The sequence below is a fragment of the Erpetoichthys calabaricus genome, chromosome 2, assembly GCF_900747795.2.
Source record: "Erpetoichthys calabaricus chromosome 2, fErpCal1.3, whole genome shotgun sequence".
NCBI classification, from domain to species: Eukaryota; Metazoa; Chordata; class Cladistia; order Polypteriformes; family Polypteridae; genus Erpetoichthys; species Erpetoichthys calabaricus.
Genome location: NC_041395.2, coordinates 129002005 through 129022413, shown reverse-complemented (window position 1 = coordinate 129022413; position 20409 = coordinate 129002005). Strand labels below are relative to the sequence as shown.

The 20409-nt window shown below is 37.7% G+C and overlaps 1 protein-coding gene across 1 annotated transcript in view; it reads right to left on the bottom strand.

Annotated features, from left to right (window-relative positions):
* The window catches only part of plch1 (phospholipase C, eta 1), a 314659-nt gene that overhangs the window by 67229 nt on the left and 227021 nt on the right, over positions 1 to 20409 (bottom strand). Inside the window, exons 6-9 of the mRNA XM_028794504.2 lie at positions 16601 to 16771; positions 11846 to 11939; positions 6288 to 6491; positions 6067 to 6187 (exon numbers count right to left, since the gene is read on the bottom strand). Of these exons, the coding sequence (XP_028650337.1) occupies positions 6067 to 6187; positions 6288 to 6491; positions 11846 to 11939; positions 16601 to 16771 (590 nt within the window). The remainder of the gene's footprint in view (positions 1 to 6066; positions 6188 to 6287; positions 6492 to 11845; positions 11940 to 16600; positions 16772 to 20409) is intronic.

Below are 20409 nucleotides of genomic sequence, written 5' to 3'. Positions count from 1 at the left end.
GAAAAGAGCAGAGGGAATTATCAGGGACTCACTCCATCCAGCTCACTCTCTGCTCAGACACAAAAACTGTACGCACAATCTGAGACACAGCAGAGCGGACAGCATCATCACTCACAGAACAAGGTTTTTCAATAGCTTTTTCCCCGCTACAGTCAGACTGAATATGTGCAATAACCTCACGCTGCCTCACTTCACTTATTATGTAAATGACGAGTGAAAAATGTGCAATATTTTAACTGCGCAATACCTACAATATATTGTATTTTTTTTGTGTGTAGATATTACCACCTTTCTGTATAGTGCTGGTATAATCTACATTATTTATTATTTTGTTTTACTGTTTTTTAATCTTTTTTTTAAATGTTTTACTATGACTCGGACAGAGCTCTGCACAAGAATTCCAATGTGCTTTAACTGTTGGTTTTATGCACAAATGGCAAATAAAAGAACCTTGAACCTGGAACCATATAGACTTTAGAACTTGTTTCTCCCAATCCGGCCAAATACATTTTACTGCATGTTTCTTCCACGCAGTACAAGTGTAATGTATCACTGTGTACCATTTTGGTTCTATACTATTTTTATTTACCACATTTATTTGCTGACTTACTTTATGTCTCTGTTTTCATAAATTTCACATTGAGAAGTTATTTAGAAAACAGGAAAGGCTTTTAAAAGTCTTAAACTGTTTTAATCAATCATCTAGTTTGCTGTCAATGCCAGTGGTATATACCATTAAAACTTTTCATATGTCCTCATTGTGGGTTTTTCTGCAGTGCTCATGACAAAAATATAAGTTTCCATTATGGTTGTGTTTTTGTGTCTGCCCATATGACATAGCGAATTACTGTGTTTTTGTTTTTCACATGTGTTCCAGCTTTTCCATACATGGACCACAATATTTTCTCTACATCTGTATGCGTTTTCCTCCAATATCCAGAAGAATTGTCTGTTAGGTGGATCAGTGTTTCTAAACTTGCTTTGTTTAAGTGGGAGGTGGTGGCTCCCCACATTTAGGGATGGTTCACAATACAAATGTTGTTAACATCATGCATGAATAAATCCTTTTTCCAAGTCATATGCATATTTTATATATCCCATTATAGGCAATTGCCAAACAGCTGTCAATCTGGGCGCTTTTCCAAATAAATTTAAACAAAAATAGGTCTTTAAGAAGATTAATCTAAATTTTATTTCCAGTGTAAATGCTGTCAGGGAATTTTTAGTACTATGTTTCAGTTATAAGGATGTAATTTCCATTAAATTATAATCTCAAATTTGGAATAGTATGATACTGTTATTCATTTTGCCAAAAATCAAAAAGCTAGGAACCTGCCAATTCTGTTACCTACTTAAGTCGAAATGTGCAATCCAGGTTGCTTTGACATTTCAAGAGCTGTAGTACAGCTCAAGGGGAACAAGCCTGCTCTTGAGAAAAAGACACTATTATCGTCAAAAGTTTTATTACTTATTGATCCAACAGAATTCTGTGACTGGGTAGAAAGTTGCTTTTTACAGTCTGAACCTGTGAGGACGGTTCACGACGGGGCCCTGCTTATACAAAGAGAATCTGATTATGGAGCACAACATAAATTGCTTCAGAATGTTATCTAATGTATCAAATGATATGAAGAACGTAAACTGTTTTCAGCAAAATAATCCAAATTAGACAAAGACATTCATTTTCTTCTGAAATTAGATTAGAGAGATTAGATTAGATATAATGTATTTTTCCTTAAGGGAAAATTAAAATTTTTCCAAAGCTCAAGAAAAGAAAAACAAGTATATATAACTTTGTAAACAATAGCATGCATAGCCTAGGGGCAGTTAAGAGTTTGACACAAATACATAAGCACAAAAGTCATGATCACAACCCATATATCACAAATATGCTTGGCATATAACTGTCAAGTATAAATGGCACACAGGCCTGGAAGGTGTTAACTTAAAATATGAGTGACAGAAGAAATAAAACCCAATGCTAATATCAATAAGGTGCACTGACTACTACCTGGGTTACAGCCATTGTCAGATGTTATTTCTTAAATGTAAAGAAATGGATCACATCTCTGGTTAAAGAGGACAATATACACTTGATAGTGGTGTTTCAAGACAGAACTGGAAAGGTGTATTGCTAACAGGGAAGAAAAATATTAATGTCATGTAATAAATTGCAGGGTGTGTTTATTCATCTGTCCAGGCCATTTACTGACTTGGTTACCAATTTTAGGATTGCAAAGAGCATGGTGCCGGAACTTCCATCAGGTTGGAGCTCAGCTGGTAAAAAGGTCTTAGCAAATGCAAGAAAAAAAATGCAGAATGACAGGAAAAGTTCACATTTTCAATGACAGTACAGCCATTACCCTAGTTTGACACTCAACATTATAAACATATCCAATCAGATGTACATAAAAAGATTTGTAAAGAAAAATTTAGGTTTAGGACATGTTCAGCACAGATATCTAATAGGTCACTTTTATAATTATCATACATTTGCTGTGTTACTGTGTCAAAAAAATAAAAAAGTAAAATAAAATAAAAAAGATAAAAAGAATGGACATTCATATCAGGACCACAGTAGTGAAGTGAAACAAAAAATTAACGAGAAGCAAGAGGCGCTGTTTTGTCAAAAACAAAAACAGCAGAAAAAAAAATCTATATGATTATTTCAACAGATAATGAAAATGGCTAATATTGCTATTTCCAGTAGTGACCAGCAGTCCATAACACCAACATAAACATGAACGACAATGTGGAAGTCCATGACACCACAGCAAGAAATAAGATGCACCAAACAAAGCCACAGGTGAATGAAGGAATCTCACAGTCATTTATTTTTATTTTATTTGGTGCTAATATGCAAATTAACAGTGCTCAGTTGCCTTTGAAAGTGTTGCATTGACGTTCGTTAGCTACGCTATTAGACTAAAGCTAATTTCCCACAGACGTGATGTTGCACTCATTAATTTGTTTCATTCATTGTAATGCACAAAGGAACAAAAAAAGGAAGGTAAAGTAGACCCAATATAAAGCTTTGTATTTTTTATCAGCTTCTCATACCTGATTAATTACTGATGTATATGACATTCATAATATCTAAGTATGTGTGTGTGCTTAGCAGGATAAGTGAGGTGAGGGGGGCCTTTTGAGTTTTGAGTTTCCATGCCCTATGGCCCATGTGGTTCTTAATTCGGCCTTGGGGGTGAGAGGCCCAGGCCCATTGACACAACCCTGAGTGCAAAGCAGGAAGCAATAATTTTCTTCTTTGCCTTTATTCCTTTGAAAAAAATCAGTGATTCCCTTACAAGCTTACTCAACTTGAAAAACCTGGAAATCTTGCTTAAAGCTAGTTTTTTTCAGAGCTGCTTTATTGAATAATATAAAATTGCAATTACTGGTACAGTCGCCTTCGCATTTCGGCTGACTCTCTTTATTATACTATTATATCAAAATATAAATTGAGCGTTCTTAAATATTTACGAATATTGTAAAAGCCCTTTAACACTTTCTGAGTCTGTTTTTAAGTCATGCCAATGGGAGCCACAACCTATCCTGATTGCAAAGCAGGAAAGAGTCCTAAATGGGAGGTCAGTCCATCATAAGGTATGTGCACTACCTCCTGGCAATGACTGGGCTGAAGTTACACTTGTCTCTCTCTTCAGCTGTGAATTAGAAGGGTTAACTAATGTGCTACTATACCTTTACTTTAAAAGCCATATAAGGTTATATAAATGCCTTTCTGTAGGTTGTACCCAACACTAAATTTTACATTTATTATCGTCATGCTTGAAGTTGGTTTATTAGAGGTATCAAACTCGGATTCTGCAAGGATGCAGCAGTTGCAAATTTCATCCAGTGACTTTTTTAATTAGTAACTAATTACGGCTGTTAACTAAAACAGACTTCTTTTGCCTTCATTTTAATTAGCAGCACTAATTGGTTTCTAGGTAAGGAAATGGCTGGAATGAAAACCTTTAGCCACTGCAGCCCTCTAGAATCACACCCAGTTTATATCATATTCACAAAAACTGACAGCTGTATGATTGATTTAAACTAAAATTGAGACATTATTCGCATTTAATTTTGAAATGGATTTAAAAATGGTAAAGGAAATAATTGAGTTTGTATAATTAGTCCTGCCGATTGTGTGTGTTTTGTTTTCATAACCATTTCTTCAGAGTATATCAGCTAACTGCACATCAACAATCACGATGAGAAATGCAGTCAACATTCAGCATTAATAAAGGCTACTTTATTAATAACTAAAAGGTAAATCTCCCAGTTGTAAATAGCTGCCACCTTTTCTTAAAAGTCTGTACTCTTAATGAATGATTTTTTTCTAGTTTATTATACTCTCAAAACAAACAGTGTAGTAAAAAAGAAGTATCTTAAAGAGGACAGTCATCCTTACATATATGAATCCCTATTAACCTATTAAATTTTCCATACCTTAAATATATATTGAAATGAATTTACTTCTTGACCCTGAGGGTAAATATTTAAACATAAGCCAAGAAAAGACTTCTTAAGTCTCAAACCTTACTCAAAAATAAAGGCTGCAATCCTGAGCAAAGGAGTTTCTAGCCCAAGTGAGGCCATTCACACCTATTCAAATACAGAAGGGAGACATATGATAGCGATACTCCCTTCATTATTCAGCTTAACTCATCTCTTTTCATTTATTACAAATCCTTTCCTTTCACAAGTCCATATTGACTGGTGCCACTTTTAAAACCATAAAAGCCTCCATTAGATTATAGATAATGTAGGTAAATTAAACTACCTGAGAAACCCATTATGTATTATTACCATTCATGTAATGAATAAAATTATTTAGTTTGTGTTTTAAGCATTACCAGACTGAAGTTTCATCTCATCGTCTGCATGCCTGCATGCTAGGTTTACTGGCTACATTTAATTGAAAGTGTGTCTGTAGATGTGTGTGAGTGTGAATGTACTGTATATGAGAATACAGGAGCATAATAAATTGAACAATTGAGAAAAGACCATTCAGTCCATCAAGCTTATTTGTTTAGCTAACAGCTAAGCTGTCCCAGAAGAGAGAGCAAGACTCGATGCCCCATTCATTAGTTGCTTCTTCCTTGCAATGCCGCCCACAACCCTCTAGAAGGAAAAGCAGGTTTTAAAAATTGATCACTTTGTAGGATCTTTGGAAGAAAATCATTCCTTTAATTATGTTACATCATTTGAATGGATGAACAGAGAAAAACTTCCTAACCTATAGCATATGTACCCACTCAAAAAAGAACAGCTTTATATAATCTGAGCATTAAATTATGGATATATAGATGTAGAGAAAAGCCAAGCAAAATGACACCTTTTATTGGCTAACTAAAAAGATTACAATATGCAAGCTTTCGAGGCAACTCAGGCCCCTTCTTCAGGCAAGATGTAATACAGAAACTCAACATCTTGCCTCAAGATGGGGCCTGAGTTGCTTCGAAAGCTTGCATATTGTAATCTTTTTAGTTAGCTAATAAAAGGTGTCATTTTGCTTGGCTTTTCTCTACATTCATAATGGCTAACATGGTACAACACCCTAGTACTATGGATATATAGATGTAATATAAAACAACTAATCAGCTCATATGGTTTAGTTTTTAGACTGATGCCATACCATGGAATGTAATAACCAAATAAGCATCCTGCATGCAAACTAATATCAATTAAAAACTTCAGGAATTGCCTTAAATATTAAAGCATACAAAATACCGAAAAGAGAATTATTTTATAGAAAACGTATTGTAGAAAAACATTTACTATAGGTATCAGACCAGTAACAAAACATACAGCGTCAAATTGTCAGCCAACATAATCAGCATTATCAGATTCCATGCCTATTTTCAAATCAATTTAATGTAAGTTTATTTTTTTGTACAGCACTCTTCACTTTGAGTATAGTCTCACAGAGCTTACACTTATTTAAAACTATAATGCACTAACAGTAAATAATTAAACTGTAGTTAAACACACAAATTAAGTTAAACACAGAAAAGTTTTAGCTTCTCATGTCCACAAGCCTCATTAAATCAAGTCATCACTTACTCATTTTTGACAAAGGCATATTTGTTAATGGTTTCAATCACATCTTTGAAAAGTATCTTGGAAGTGAGTGTGTATCCGTGCTGAACCACAGGCTCATTGTCTGGTCCATCCCAGCAGTCAACTGAAATAAAAAAAGGGATTATGTTTCATTTCAAATTGGGCAGTAGTTCAAGCATGGTATTAAAAACAGCCCTGTGTGATGGAAAAAGAACTTCTATTACCTTCCACACATCGGCAGCCTGCCTGAAGAACCCATGCATACATATCAGTCTTGGAGTTTGACAGCAGCTGGTCGCCCGTCAGATATGTGTTATGAGAAGAAGCAATAAAGTAGTTACACAGTGGCTGGTCCATGTCCTGGTTTATTTCGTAGTGCAGAGGATTGAAGACGTCACAGTCAGGGCTGCGCATGAAATTTGTAAAGCCTAAAGGAAGGGGAATAGAGAGGGTGAAATTATAATCCTTCATTTGTTTTTCAATAGCACAAAATCACATGAACTACAAATTATCGCAGAAACAAGAGTGCAAGGGAGAAACGAGTCCAAGATAGAACATCAGCATGGTGTGGAGACAGCTCCTACTCACATAGGGCCATTCTAAAGTTGCCATCTAAACTAACTTGCATGGCTTTGGGTTGAAGGAGAAAATTGGAGTGCCCAGGGAAAACTCACACTGGGAAGAGGAGAACATACAAACTAAACACAGAAAGACCCAAAGCTAGAAATGTCAACCCTGGAGTATGCAGTGGTGAGGCAAGTAAGCACTTTACTACTGTGCCATCCAATAAACATACAACATAAATTAATGTGCAAATAAACACAGTATAAAGAATAAACTCAAGCTGTTAGAATTGGCACCAGCTTATCATGACCATAAATAAGATCAGTAAGTTAGAAAATACATGCAAAACAGAAGCAGAAGAAAAAAGAAACCACCAAGTAAAACACAAACAAACAAATATGCCGAACTTTTAAAGCATGTCTGTTTTTGCTTACTGAATATCTCATCCTCCTCCATCTAGTGATTGTCTTTATCTTCTTGTTTTGTCACCTCTCTACTTTCTGCTATTAGTTAAAAGATACACTAGCTACTGTACAAGAGTTACAATTTGTGCAGTCTTGCTTTTATCCTCCATCCTAAAACTTTAAGTGCTTAAAAGAGGTGTTTCAGTTCCTAACTACCACAACATAGTGCATTTACAGTAGGAGCACTTTCAATATATCCACCACTAACAAGAAGCAGAGCCTGGAGGGTTTGTACATCAATAATGACCAACAGCTCTCAAACAAAGAAGCTGTACATTAGTTCTTTTAACATGATAATGAAACTATCTTTCAAGAAGAATGAAAATCTACAATGTTTTGGCTTCCCAATGACCATCCAAGTACTAAAATCTTAAAGCAAGAGTCAGCAAGTAAGCTTTTAAATAAACAAGTAATGCACCCATTCCTACTAAGGTGTCAGTTCCCAACATTTTATACACGACATAACCTGACAGCAGCCCTCCCAGTGGCCTTACTAAGATGACATCTTAAGGGTTGCATCAGTGTATGCAGGGAAAGAAACTAAATGATCTGCAATGTAATTTGCATTCATTTTGCATTGGGTTGACAGATAGCTGTTGTGGGTGGGCACTGTTCAAGCTGCCAACCTGTTGCCACACCCCTTGACCTGGAGAGGTTGCCAGTCCATCACAGAATCTCATTGTGGCCACACCTACTTTCAAACAGAGCCAGTTTCAAACAGCCAGTCCACTTAACACCTACATCTGAGGAATATGTTTACTACGCACTCATTGGGAAAATGTGCAAACTCCACACAGGCAATGGCAGACATGGGATTTGAACCCAAGAAGCTGGATCTTTGCTGAGATAATCATTGTGCCAACCTTGATTCAAAATATATGAAATGCCCTTCAAGTGCTCTGATACTGTCAAAAGGATGTTGGTGTATTTTAAATAAAACAGATGATCAGCTATCCTATACCAATACTACACTCTAATTGTGCACATTCAAACAATTCCTTCCGTCTTCAGAAATATTCTAAAAAGGTTGTGTGTTTAGAGCTGGAAAGACAGAATATTGTTTTTGCCTCAACAAGGTGGAATGAATAAACAGAAGGAGAGATAGGTGTGATGCAGGACAAATATCAGACATGCAGAACAATTTCATTTGTAGTTACTCTTTCTTTACAATAAATAAAACAGATCTTATGCGAGCTTATGTTTATTAGTCACTTAGACATCCATGGGTAAAAAATAAAATCAGTCATGCATACTCTGCCACATGCTTTCACAAAATAAATCAAGCATTAGAAATTGACTCTGAACCCAATTGCAATGTTTCATTATAGTTCGGAAAGCTAATCATGCAAGATGAGGTGAACTTGTAACCTAAAGACATCATAATCGTGCATTGGATAGATTACCAATTTCCATATCCTTGACTGTAAGCAGCAACATTAAGCCTTTAGGTTATTCCATTTCCATTTTCATTGACAACTGTTTGATTGAACTCCTGCCTTAATTATTTGCAGTGTGCAAGCCATCTTATGGCTTATTTGGCCAATTATCGCCGCTAAAATGACCATGCTATTCCTTAGATGCCTCTGACCTGCATTTAAAAAACTATTTTCCTCAAGGAGAACCAATCTGGTTATGTTTACATTTGGATACATTGTTTAAAAAGCAAAAAAAAAAAAAAAACTACTACTATGTTGCTTCCATGCAGACTGACTTTATGCTACAACAAATATTTAAGAAAGTTTTATAAAATGAAGTTATGCATTTTTACTACTAAGCATTAAAACGATATATGTGACCTAAAGTTGAACATCTCCCTAAAGCCAACAGCGTTTCGTTGACAGGCTGTCAAGTCCTCTGCAGCTTATACCACACTGCTGGAAATATGCTATTAAAAAATAAAATGAAGTTCCTCATTACAAGCCTGTGCAAACTGACCAGAAAATGACATTAAGCATATCGACATGAGGCACAAATTTCAATTCATTTATTCTAACAATTTTCAAAACATTACATAAACTGTATCCTCAAAAAAAAAAATCCAAATGACAACACTTGTCTGATAATTTCTGATGAGCACTTAATTTATGGATACTGACAGGAAAACCCCTAAAGTAAAATATGAATCTCTATGCTCCTTGAGGAAGGCCATCAATCAACATTTCTTTTATTCTGGTTGATAAAAACACCACTAAGCACAAGCTGAATCATTTTCTGTTTATCCATTGTTTTGTTATCTTATGACCCGTATTCTCATTTGCAGTTTTAGAGTATTTTCACCATGTGCTATTTATTGGTTTCAGAAAATATCAACCGTCACAAATTGCTTTTGGACATTACTTTAATTGACAGCAATGTTATAAAAGTGTTTTCTTATAACAATCACTGTTATAACAGGATGGCTAAATTTAGAAGGAAGGTGTGTAATACATGAATACACATTATGTACACTAAATGCAAATCTAAATTGGATTTCAGGTGTTAGCATGTGTATACAATTGATATATGGTATAAATATACATACACATTTAAATAGCAAATATTATATAGTTACAGCTCCAGAGTCGTGGATTTGAATCCCAAACTACAAAGTTGCAGTGTCTGTGCAGCTATTTAAAACAAAGAGTATAGAGTTGTGGGTCAGCAGTCCAAAAAACTAGCCACCATTCCACCTACCCTAAATTATTATTTTTGTAAACAACCAAAGCCTTCACATCTACACATTCAATAACATCAAAAATGCTTGCATCTGGATCCATCTGTCGATTATCAAACCTGACTTACCCATTTACGGGTTGCAGGTGGCTGGAATCCAGACAGACTATATTGGACACAAGGTAGGCAACAAATCCCAAATAGGGTGCCAATCCATCACATGGATATACTCAACCATACACCCGCACTCACTCTTACGGGGCTCACTAAGTCCTCGGTCACTGTTTCTTTTAAATGTGTATGTTCTCCCTGTGTCTGCAAGGGGTTTAACCCTGGAGTTCCAGTTTCCCTTCTCAACTTCCTAAACCTTTGAATGTTAAGCTGCATGGGTCTGTATGAGTAAGAGCAGATGCGTCTATTAATCAAATGCAATGATGTTATACTAAAATGTATAATGGTAGTATTCAATGTAAATGGCACATAATTAAATGAAATATATGCAGCTTTAAGAAATATTTTTATATGTTTGTTTAATCTGTCTGCGGTGGGCTGGCGCCCTGCCCAGGGTTTGTTTCCTGCCTTGCGCCCTGTGTTGGCTGGGATTGGCTCCAGCAGACCCCCGTGACCCTGTAGTTAGGATATAGTGGGTTGAATAATGGATGAATGGGTGTTTAATTTGTGGAATCCATATATAAAACATGGCGGCACTGTGGCGCAGTGGGTAGCACTGCTGCCTCGCAGTTGGGAGACCTGGGGACCTGGGTTCGCTTCCCGGGTCCTCCCTGCGTGGAATTTGCATGCTCTCCCCGTGTCTGCGTGGGTTTCCTTCGGGTGCTCCGGTTTCCTCCCACAGTCCAAAGACATGCTGGTTAGGTGGATTGGCGGGTTGGAAAATGGATGGATGGATATATAAAACATAAATTGAACAAATGATATTATTAATAGATTGATTTTTTTACCCTACTTAAAAATTTGCAGTAGGTCAATGTAATGAGAAGTCAAGCCCTTCTTCATTGACTCAAAAGCTTGCATATTGTAATCTTTTTAGTTAGCCAATAAAAGGTGTCATTTTGCTTGACTTCTCACTACATCCATAATGGCTAACATGGTACAGCACCCTAGTACTATAGGTTAATGATAAGGATATTTTGGAATAGATGTCTTTGTTAAAAAGACGGGTAATGCATGTACTGTGTTTCCTGGGATGGAACAAGTGATTTGTGGTCCTGGCATCATGGCACAATGTGGCGCACATCTTAAAGTGCTTGGATGCTGTTATCTGTCAGGAAGCAGCACTAGTCACTGCACCATTGTGCTGCTCACAAATCAAACTAGAGAGAGAGAGAGATTTATTCTTCTCCTTATTATACAATATAATTTTACACCCTCTGAATAAGAGGCACAGTTTAATTACAGTTTCCTAACTGGTAAAATCAAAAATAGATACACAAATTAATACTCTGGAAAGAGGCAATAACAGTTCAGTAACAGTTAGTGCATTTATAGTGCAGAATACACACCAAGAGCTGAAATGCAAGGTCATCCACATTATTTTAGCACGTTATATGTTATATTTAATATGCAATAAAATATTATACTCTTTCATTGTTTTTTTAAAGGGGAAGATTAAACTGCCAGAGAAAAAAATTGCTGGAAAATGTAATTAATCCATGAGCATAATTTAAAAAGCCGAGAAGCAAACAAAGAAGTACAATGTATTGTTTATATGGGGACCCATGATGGTTACACCATTTTTGCATAATATTAATTATTTACCTTGCTTGTTTACTTATTTATTACTCTAAACTGATTTTACTTTTTAAGAAAAAGGTTACACGCAGAATGAAAACCATATTGTGCAACAAAACAGCCTGCTGCTGTCTTCAAGTTTGATGACTGCAATTTAAACTTTACTTTTATGACTCATGGTTCATCTTCTTAGATTACAACCCTGTTATCTATCTCAGCAGGCAATAAATAAGATTTTATTCTGCCTCACCTAATTTGAGTATTTACAGAATGCCTGCGGTTTATTATTCTGATAGGAAAGAAAGGATTTTGAGCACAAGTAGCAAAGGTCTGCATTTATAGAACTGACTTACCTTCCACGCTCAGCACTTTCATCGCTTTGTTTTCCTCGCAAACCTCAAACTTATCAATAATATCCAGGCAGTACTCTGGCGTAACACTGACCATCTGAGGCAAAAGAATAAAATTTTAGTAATATGTACCACATAAATGCTTGAAATAATGAGCAAAAAAAAAAAAAGCAATTAAAAAGAAAAAAAAATCAGTGCTTGCTTCTTCACTTTTACAAACTGAAACATAAAGTTAAGACGGTTTTGGAATCCTTTGGGATCACTGGCTAGAATCTCTGCATGAAAAACATCAAGGCTTCTTGTCTTTGATGTTACATTGTTAACAGGATACTGAAAGTAAATCTCTTGGCCCTGATTGAGGTTTTGAGAACAGGTCATGCTGTCAGTCTGGTTTTCTGACAGGCAAAGATTTTCACATACTGTCTGTCCATTGCCTGCTCATCACGCCATTGTGCTCTCTTAAACCAAAATCCTAAATTGGGGAAGACAGGTCTTATAACAGACAGCATTTCTCTTGGAATCCTTGAAAGAGAAGCAGGGCCGATGTTAAAGGATTAAGCAGGGAAAGTTTACAGTATATAGTAGAAATTTTGTAAAAGCAAATTGGTGCCATCACATTGCATTGTAGCCATTGATGTGCCTTGATTCTACTTTCCACTGTATAGAATACATAAATAATATTACATAAAAGAAGGCATTGTTTTATACCTATTGTAAACTATGCAAAACCAATACAGCATCTGTAATGTACTGACAGAAGAACTATCATTTGTGAACATTTACAAATAATTTGCAAGTTAGTTTCTTTAAGAAAAAGGAGTGAAACATCAACACAGAAATAAAAATGGAAGAATGACTGCAGCAGTAAACAAACTAGAATTCTAGGATTGACATTTTTTGTAAGAAAGCACAACCAAGAAGGTTTAGACCACTTTGTACAATGGCTTCTTTATTGCATACCTCATCTTGTTTTGGATTTGCTCTAAATGGGTTATTCACTCTCCATGTCACCTAAGAAATTTATCTGTCATTTTCTACAGATTTGCGCCGTTTCTCCTGGGTCCTGTTAAATGCCAAACTAGACAACTAAGTTGACTGTATAGGCAAATATACTGCTCAAAAAATTAAAGGAACACTTTTTAATCAGAGTATAGCCTCAATTCAATGAAACTTCTGGGATATTGATCTGCTCAGTTAAGTAGCAGAGGGGTTGTTAATCAGTTTCAGCTGATTTGGTGTTAATGAAATGAATAACAGGTGCACTAGAGGGGCAACAATGAGACGACCCCCAAAACAGGAGTGGTTTAACAGGTGGAGGCCACTGACATTTTTCTCTCCTCATCTTTTCTGACTGTTTTTTCACCAGTTTTACATTTGGCTACAGTTAGTGTCACTACTGGTAGCATGAAGCGATACCTGGACCCTACAAAGGTTGCACAGATAGTCCAACTTCTCCAAGATGGCACATCAATACGTGCCATTGCCAGAAGCTTTGCTGTGTCTCCCAGCACAGTCTCAAGAGCATGAACGAGATTCCAAGAGACAGGCAGTTACTCTAGGAGAGCTGGACAGGGCCGTAGAAGGTCCTTAACCCTTCAGCAAGGAGGAACAGGATGAGCACTGCCAGAGCCCTACAAAATGACCTTCAGCAGGCCACTGGTGTGAATGTCTCTGACCAAACAATCAGAAACAGACTTCATGAGGATGGCCTGAGGGCCCAATATCCTCTAGTGGGCCCTGTGCTCACTGCCTAGCACCGTCGAGCTCAATTGGCATTTGCCATAGAATACCAGAACTGGCAGGTCCACCACTGGCGCCCTGCGCTTTTCACAGATGAGAGCAGGTTCACCCAGAGCACATGTGACAGACGTGAAAGGGTGTGGAGAAGCCGTGGAGAATGTTAAGCTGCCTGTAACATCATTCAGCATGACCAGTTTAGTGGTGGGTCAGTGATGGTCTGGGGAGGCATATCCATGGAGGGACGCACAGACCTCTACAGGCTAGACAACGGCACCTTGACTGACATTAGGTATTGGGATGAAATCCTTGGACCCATTGTCAGAACCTATGCTGGTGCACTGGGTCCTAAGTTCCTCCTGGACAGTATGCAGGAAGTTTCTGGAGGATGAAGGAATTGATACCATTGACTGGCCCCCACGCTCACCTGACCTAAATCCAACAGAACACCTCTGGGACATTATGTTTTGGTCCATCTGACGTTGCCAGGTTACACCTCAGACTGTACAGGAGGATGGTCCAGATCGGGGAGGAGATTCCCCAGGACACCATCCATCGTCTCATTAGGAGCATGCACCGATGTTGTCAGGCATGCATACAAGCACGTGGGGGCCATACAAACTACTGAGTACAATTTGGAGTTGCTGCAATGAAATTTCAGCAAAATGGACTAGCCTGCCACATAATTTGTTCATGTTGATTTTCAGGGTGTCTTTGAATTCAGCCTTCTGTAGGTTGATAATTTTCATTTCCATCAAATGATGTGGCATCCTTTTGTTATTAACACATTACCCAGTCCATATTAGTATAGATATGCAGCAGGATTTTTTTTCCCCATTGATATTTGATGTGTTTTCAAAGTGTTTCTTTATTTTTTTTTGAGCAGTTTATATTACAGTGCAAGCTCATAGCAGATATCCGCAGCACTGGATTGATCTGGTCCCTCAATCCATTGCAAAGTAGTGGACAGATCTTATCAAATTTTATCATACCATAGCATCTTTTATGCCCACTTAATCCTGAGAAGAGTTGAGAGGTCATATCATATCTAATCTAATCCACTCTATTCATGTTCAAACCTACTTTAATCCTAGGCTGGAATCCTGGCTTGGTAACTATTCAACCATAGGGCACACTGATGCTCACTCATTATAAAAGCTGATAATTAAACTAGCACATACATCATGGAGTTATAGAAGAAAAACTCAGTATGCAAGGAAGGTACCGTACTAAAATCTTTAAAACAGGCAAACATCATACAGAGACTGGACCAGGATTATAATTTAACTAACATGCATACATCTACTTTCTCAAACCCATAAGACAGGGTCACAAGGGGCTGAAATCTGTCCAGGCAGCAGAAAACGCAAAGGAGCTAACACATTAGACAGGACACCAGTCCATCATAGGGCACACACACATACACACCCACTCACACTGGGGCCAAGTTAAAGTCAGCAAGCTACCTACCTCCGAACAGGTGCAATATTTCAAACCCAACATGCTGAATCTGTGAAACAGAAGCACGAACAAGCATGCCACTTGCCACCAAAATATAAAAAAATAAAATATTTTGTCGTGCAAGAGTTCTGTTGCTTCACTGCTCCAAGACCCAGGGTTTCAATCTAAATCTAATCACTATCAACGTGTGAGGTCTGCACCCACTTGTTTTGTCAATGTGAATTTTCTAATGGTGCACTACTTTTTTTCCAAAGGCCAAAAATGTTTATTCTAATTTGAGTGACAAATGGAAACTTGCACTCTGTGAGTATTGGTTAGTCCATCGGCCTGCCCTCTGATAGACAGCATCCTATCCAAGATTAGTTTGTGCATTGCACTCAAGGCTGCTGTGACAGTCTGTGGCTTTCCATGACCATGTTGTTAAAATCCACCTTTACAACATAAGTAGATAATTATTATATTACATTGCCTTGAAATAAGAAACCTTACAAATATTACAGGCATACTATGCAACTTGGCTGAGTTAATTATCCATTGTGTGCTCTAGTTGTAATATTAGACATTATATATTAGTCCAACCATTCTTTAGGGCTTTTGCGTTCCCAAAAATTGTGATGCGAGCTATTGCTTTAATAATCACAGTGTGCAATGTAACTTATGCCAGAGACTTTCAGGAGATGTGCAACTGTAGTACATCTCTGTCCATCGTTCAAATGGGGGATAAAGCGTATTTCTTATTTCTTATACTGTACAGATGCACCTATTCAGACTATGTGTCGGACTGCCTACACTACCGCTTCAGACATTTTCAATAATGTGATTGCACTAGCTTGAAAAACCACCAGTCGGAGCAATGAAAGGTTAAAATGGTGTGCTACCAGTAAAGACCTATGTTCAAACCCCGGTCCAGGCCCAGCAATGTTTCCTTAAATTGTGTAACATTGCTTAAAATACATTTCTTTTGAAGAAAGGCCATAGGAACTACTTTTCCATCTTCACTATTCCTAGCATTCTGATAGAGAGCGCACAGAGCGTGGTAACGTGTGTATGCTCCACAGTTTGGCACTGCTAGCCAACAGGTTTGCCCATTTAGTGGACTAACAAGGCATCTTGCGGTTGTAAAAATGAGACTGGGTTACATAAGGAGTTTGATGGTCTGAAGAGAGAGCAGTTGTGTCAATATCTCATCCAGATACTTTTAAAAATTTTTAAAGAGTTCAGGTTTATTTTAAGCAGTTGCTTAACAGTTGACGCTTACTAGATTCTTCTCTGTGGTCATTAAGATGGTCTATAATCTAGTTAAGTCACATTTAATTGATTTACTTTAAACAACAGCACTTTATAATAAATGCAGACTAGAAAGATGTAAAATGTCTAAATACCAAGGACCTTCGTTGTGTATTATTTACAAGTCTAATGAATATTCACCAAGTGTTCAATGTTGCTGTCATTGCTTACACTTCTTACAGTGTCTTGTAGGAGCAGAACTGACTACCAATACACTCATTTGCATGACATTTTTCACATGTGAATTTGCTCAAGTTGGGAGCCTTGACTCACCTTCTGTTCAGTCTTGAGGAAGTGAGCAAGGTCATCGGCAGTAAGATGATCTTTCTTGTCACTAAAGCACATGAGCAATAAGAAAAGGTCTCTTCTGAGTGACATCATCTTGTAAAATACAGAGAACTCTTCAAAAGTCAAAGTTCCCTGCTGCTCATCTGTATCAGCCGCCTTAAATTAAAATAAAAAAAGTATTTTAAGTGCCATAATATAATATCAATGCAACAATAAAGCAGCTATGAGACCCAGTTGAAGACATTATAGATTAGCTGCAAATATTAGTTTTCAATGTTTTGGAGTCTCCTTTGATTTACAAGTAGACATAAAGAAATAAGCTCAAATAAAAATATTGCATGCTCTACAGTACAGTCATACACCAATTTACAGCCGACAAAGTTGACGAGATTTGCACTTATAGCTGAAGGCCATAGGAAAACAATAGGGTAAAAATGTTCTAGAAATTCCTAAAACCTGCTGAAATATGAAATCTTTCATTATTATTATTATTATTATTATTATTATTATTATTATTTCATAGGGTCTCATAGGTTTTCAGACTCTTGGAGGGCCTTTAAAGGTTTGGTTTTATTGTGCTACTCCTCATTAATAATACTTATGTGTTTGTTCCACACTGTCTTCCACCACCAGTGTTCCTCAGATTTTATGGCGTTGCACCCCAGTTTTGCTTTTTTAAATTCATTGATGACCCACTAGCAACAACTGCAAACTACCCACTTAGTGAAAAGGGCGTGATCGAGGGCCTCCCTTGGTAAAATGAGCCCACTTAGAAACTGGAAAACATAATGCACAGTGCTGCCAATTACTTAGGCAACCCACTGTAACCCACTTGCGAACCAACTGGTAGCACGATCCAGGGCTTGAGAAACACTATGTTACATGGCCATGAAAACTGGTTTGTGCTACACCATACCAGCAGTTAAAGTATGCGCATAGGTGACGACCTACACCAGACCCATAAAACAACAGTTATAATGACCTTTACACTTTGTGACCAACATATGTAGCAACATATGTAACAACTACGTAAGTTACTTTTCATCCTTGAAACCAGTGATGATGCTGCAGAAGTCCAGTATTCAAATATCAACCAAGGACTTACATAACTTTGACTACACTGGTGTCAGCAGTGGGCTGTGTTTGTTCCTGTTGCCTTAGAAAGCTTTTTTTGAAAGGGAAACTATGTAACAGCAATATTTCTTTAGCTCAGATAGGTAAAACACAGTATTTGATGTGCATTCACAAGATGTGTGAAATTTCTGTGTCCCTGAGTTCAGATCCTTACTGTTAATGTGGCACATTCAGCAACAAAAGGTTTGATATAATGGGCAAAATGTAACATTGTAATCTGTTGGTTATTATTTATGCATTTGTTTCATTGTGTGTTTTCGATTTTGGTCTGTTCTGTTTCAATAAACTTCTAGTGCATGGAGATCTCCCCATGGAGAGCTGCCATGCAGCGTGAGGTTAGCTATTTTTTTTTTTTTTAAGTATCTGCCATCAATTCAGTTTATTCATGTTTACCACACATCTTAGACAGTTATACCCTTACTTACTGCACAGTTTAATTAAAAATAATATAAAATCCCTTACAAATAAACAATGACAAATAACACTAAAATACTCTCTTGAAAACACCATGTAATATGTACAAAGAAATCTTATATATTATATATATATATATATATATATATATATATATATATATATATATATATATATATATATATATATATTTATATAGTGAGATATGGCCGGCTGTTTATCCCGGCCAATACCCCCAGGCCGCCAGATGGAGCCCTCCTTGCTGCATGCAGCTACCCCATGCCAGCATGGAATTATGGACAGTGGACTTTTAATGCACAGCCCTGCTGGATACCACGGGGGCCACCAGGAGTCGCTGCAGGGAGGCCCAAGGATTGTTATTTGCACCATAACCCAGAAGTGCGTCTTAATCACAGCAACAGAAGGAATGACATGCTTCCGGGGTTAAGAAAAAGGATTTTTATCTGAAGTGTCCCAGATTGTGGGAAATCCCAGATGTTGAGCTGAGTTGGGAGGCAGGGTGGCTAAGCGTCTGGGAGTGGAGGATTGAGCATTGTTTATTGTAGTGATTATTGATTTATTAAGTATTGTGGAGAGGAGGGTGCTTTGTGCACTTTATTATTATAATAAATATACATTTTGGACTTTTATCTGGTGTCTGACGTCTGGTGTGAGGGTTCAAGGGGTCAACAGTGCCTCTATTTGTCACTCTATATATATATATATATATTATATATATATATATGGGCGGCACGATGGCACAGTGGTAGCGCTGCTGCCTCGCAGTAGGGAGACCCGGGTTCGCTTCCTGGATCCTCCTTGCATGGAGTTTGCATGTTCTCCCCGTGTTTGTGTGGGTTTCCTCCCACAGTCCAAAGACATGCAGGTTAGGTGCATTGGCGATCCTAAATTGTCCCTAGTGTGTGCTCAGTGTGTGGGTGTGTGTGCCCTGCGGTGGGCTGGCGCCCTGCCCAGGGTTTGTTTCCTGCCTTGCGCCCTGTGTTGGCTGGGATTGGCTCCAGCAGACCCCCGTGACCCCGTAGTTAGGATATAGAGGCTTGGATAATGGATGGATGGATATACATATATACCAGTGCTTCCCAAACTCGGTCCTCAGTCCTGGGGACCCACTGTGGCTGCAGGTTTTTGTTCCAACCAGCTTATGCTTTTATATGAACACCTGGGCTAGTTAAGTGAACTGCTATTTCCCAAGTTTCCAAGTGTGTTTTGGGAACAATATAGAAATAAGAAAACTAAGTTTGGTAAAAAAATATATATATATATTAAAATGTACCAAGCTGTTATATGGGAATAATGTATTTTTTTTGTTTAGAATATTTTCATCTTAATTTTCATTCTACTTTTCCATGTTTTATAATTGTTTAATTTATACATTATTTACTAATTAGTGGATGTGATGCTAAAGTAGTTGCAGCCTTTGATTATTCAGTGTTGTTTGCCTGGGTGTCTGATCTGATCATTTTCAATTGTCATTAATAGGATACAACGAAGGGGGAAAAGTGCACAGAGAAAGGGCAAAATATAATGAAATCAACAAAAGAGAGTTAAGCATTTAAATCTATAGCAAAAGCGGAAATATTTCTAAATGTCTTATAAATGTAAAAATCATGCTGCTGTGCTTTTCTGAATGTAGAATAAAAGAAAAATAATACCAGCTAATTAATATAGATATAGATATATATCGATATATACATATATATATCGGTATATTATATATATACATATATATACACACACACACACACATATACAGTATATGTATACTATATATATAGTGAGAGAGAGAGACATATTATATACACATATATTAACCAAACCTCCTATGAAGAAAAACAATTTTGGACGGCGTTTTCCCTTGCTCGGACGCGGGTCACCGGGGCCCCACTCTGGAGCCAGGCCTGGAGGTGGGGCTCGATGGCGAGCGCCTGGTGGCCGGGCCTGCACCCATGGGGCTCGGCCGGGCACAGCCCGAAGAGGCAACGTGGGTCCCCCTTCCCATGGGCTCACCACCTATGGGAGGGGCCAAGGAGGTCGGGTGCAGTGTGAGTTGGGTGGTGGCCGAAGGCGGGGACCTTGGCGGTCCGATCCTCGGCTACAGAAACTGGCTCTTGGGACGTGGAATGTCACCTCTCTGAAGGCGAAGGAGCCTGAGCTAGTGCGCGAAGTTGAGAGGTTCCGGCTAGATATAGTCGGACTCACCTCGACGCACAGCTTGGACTCTGGAA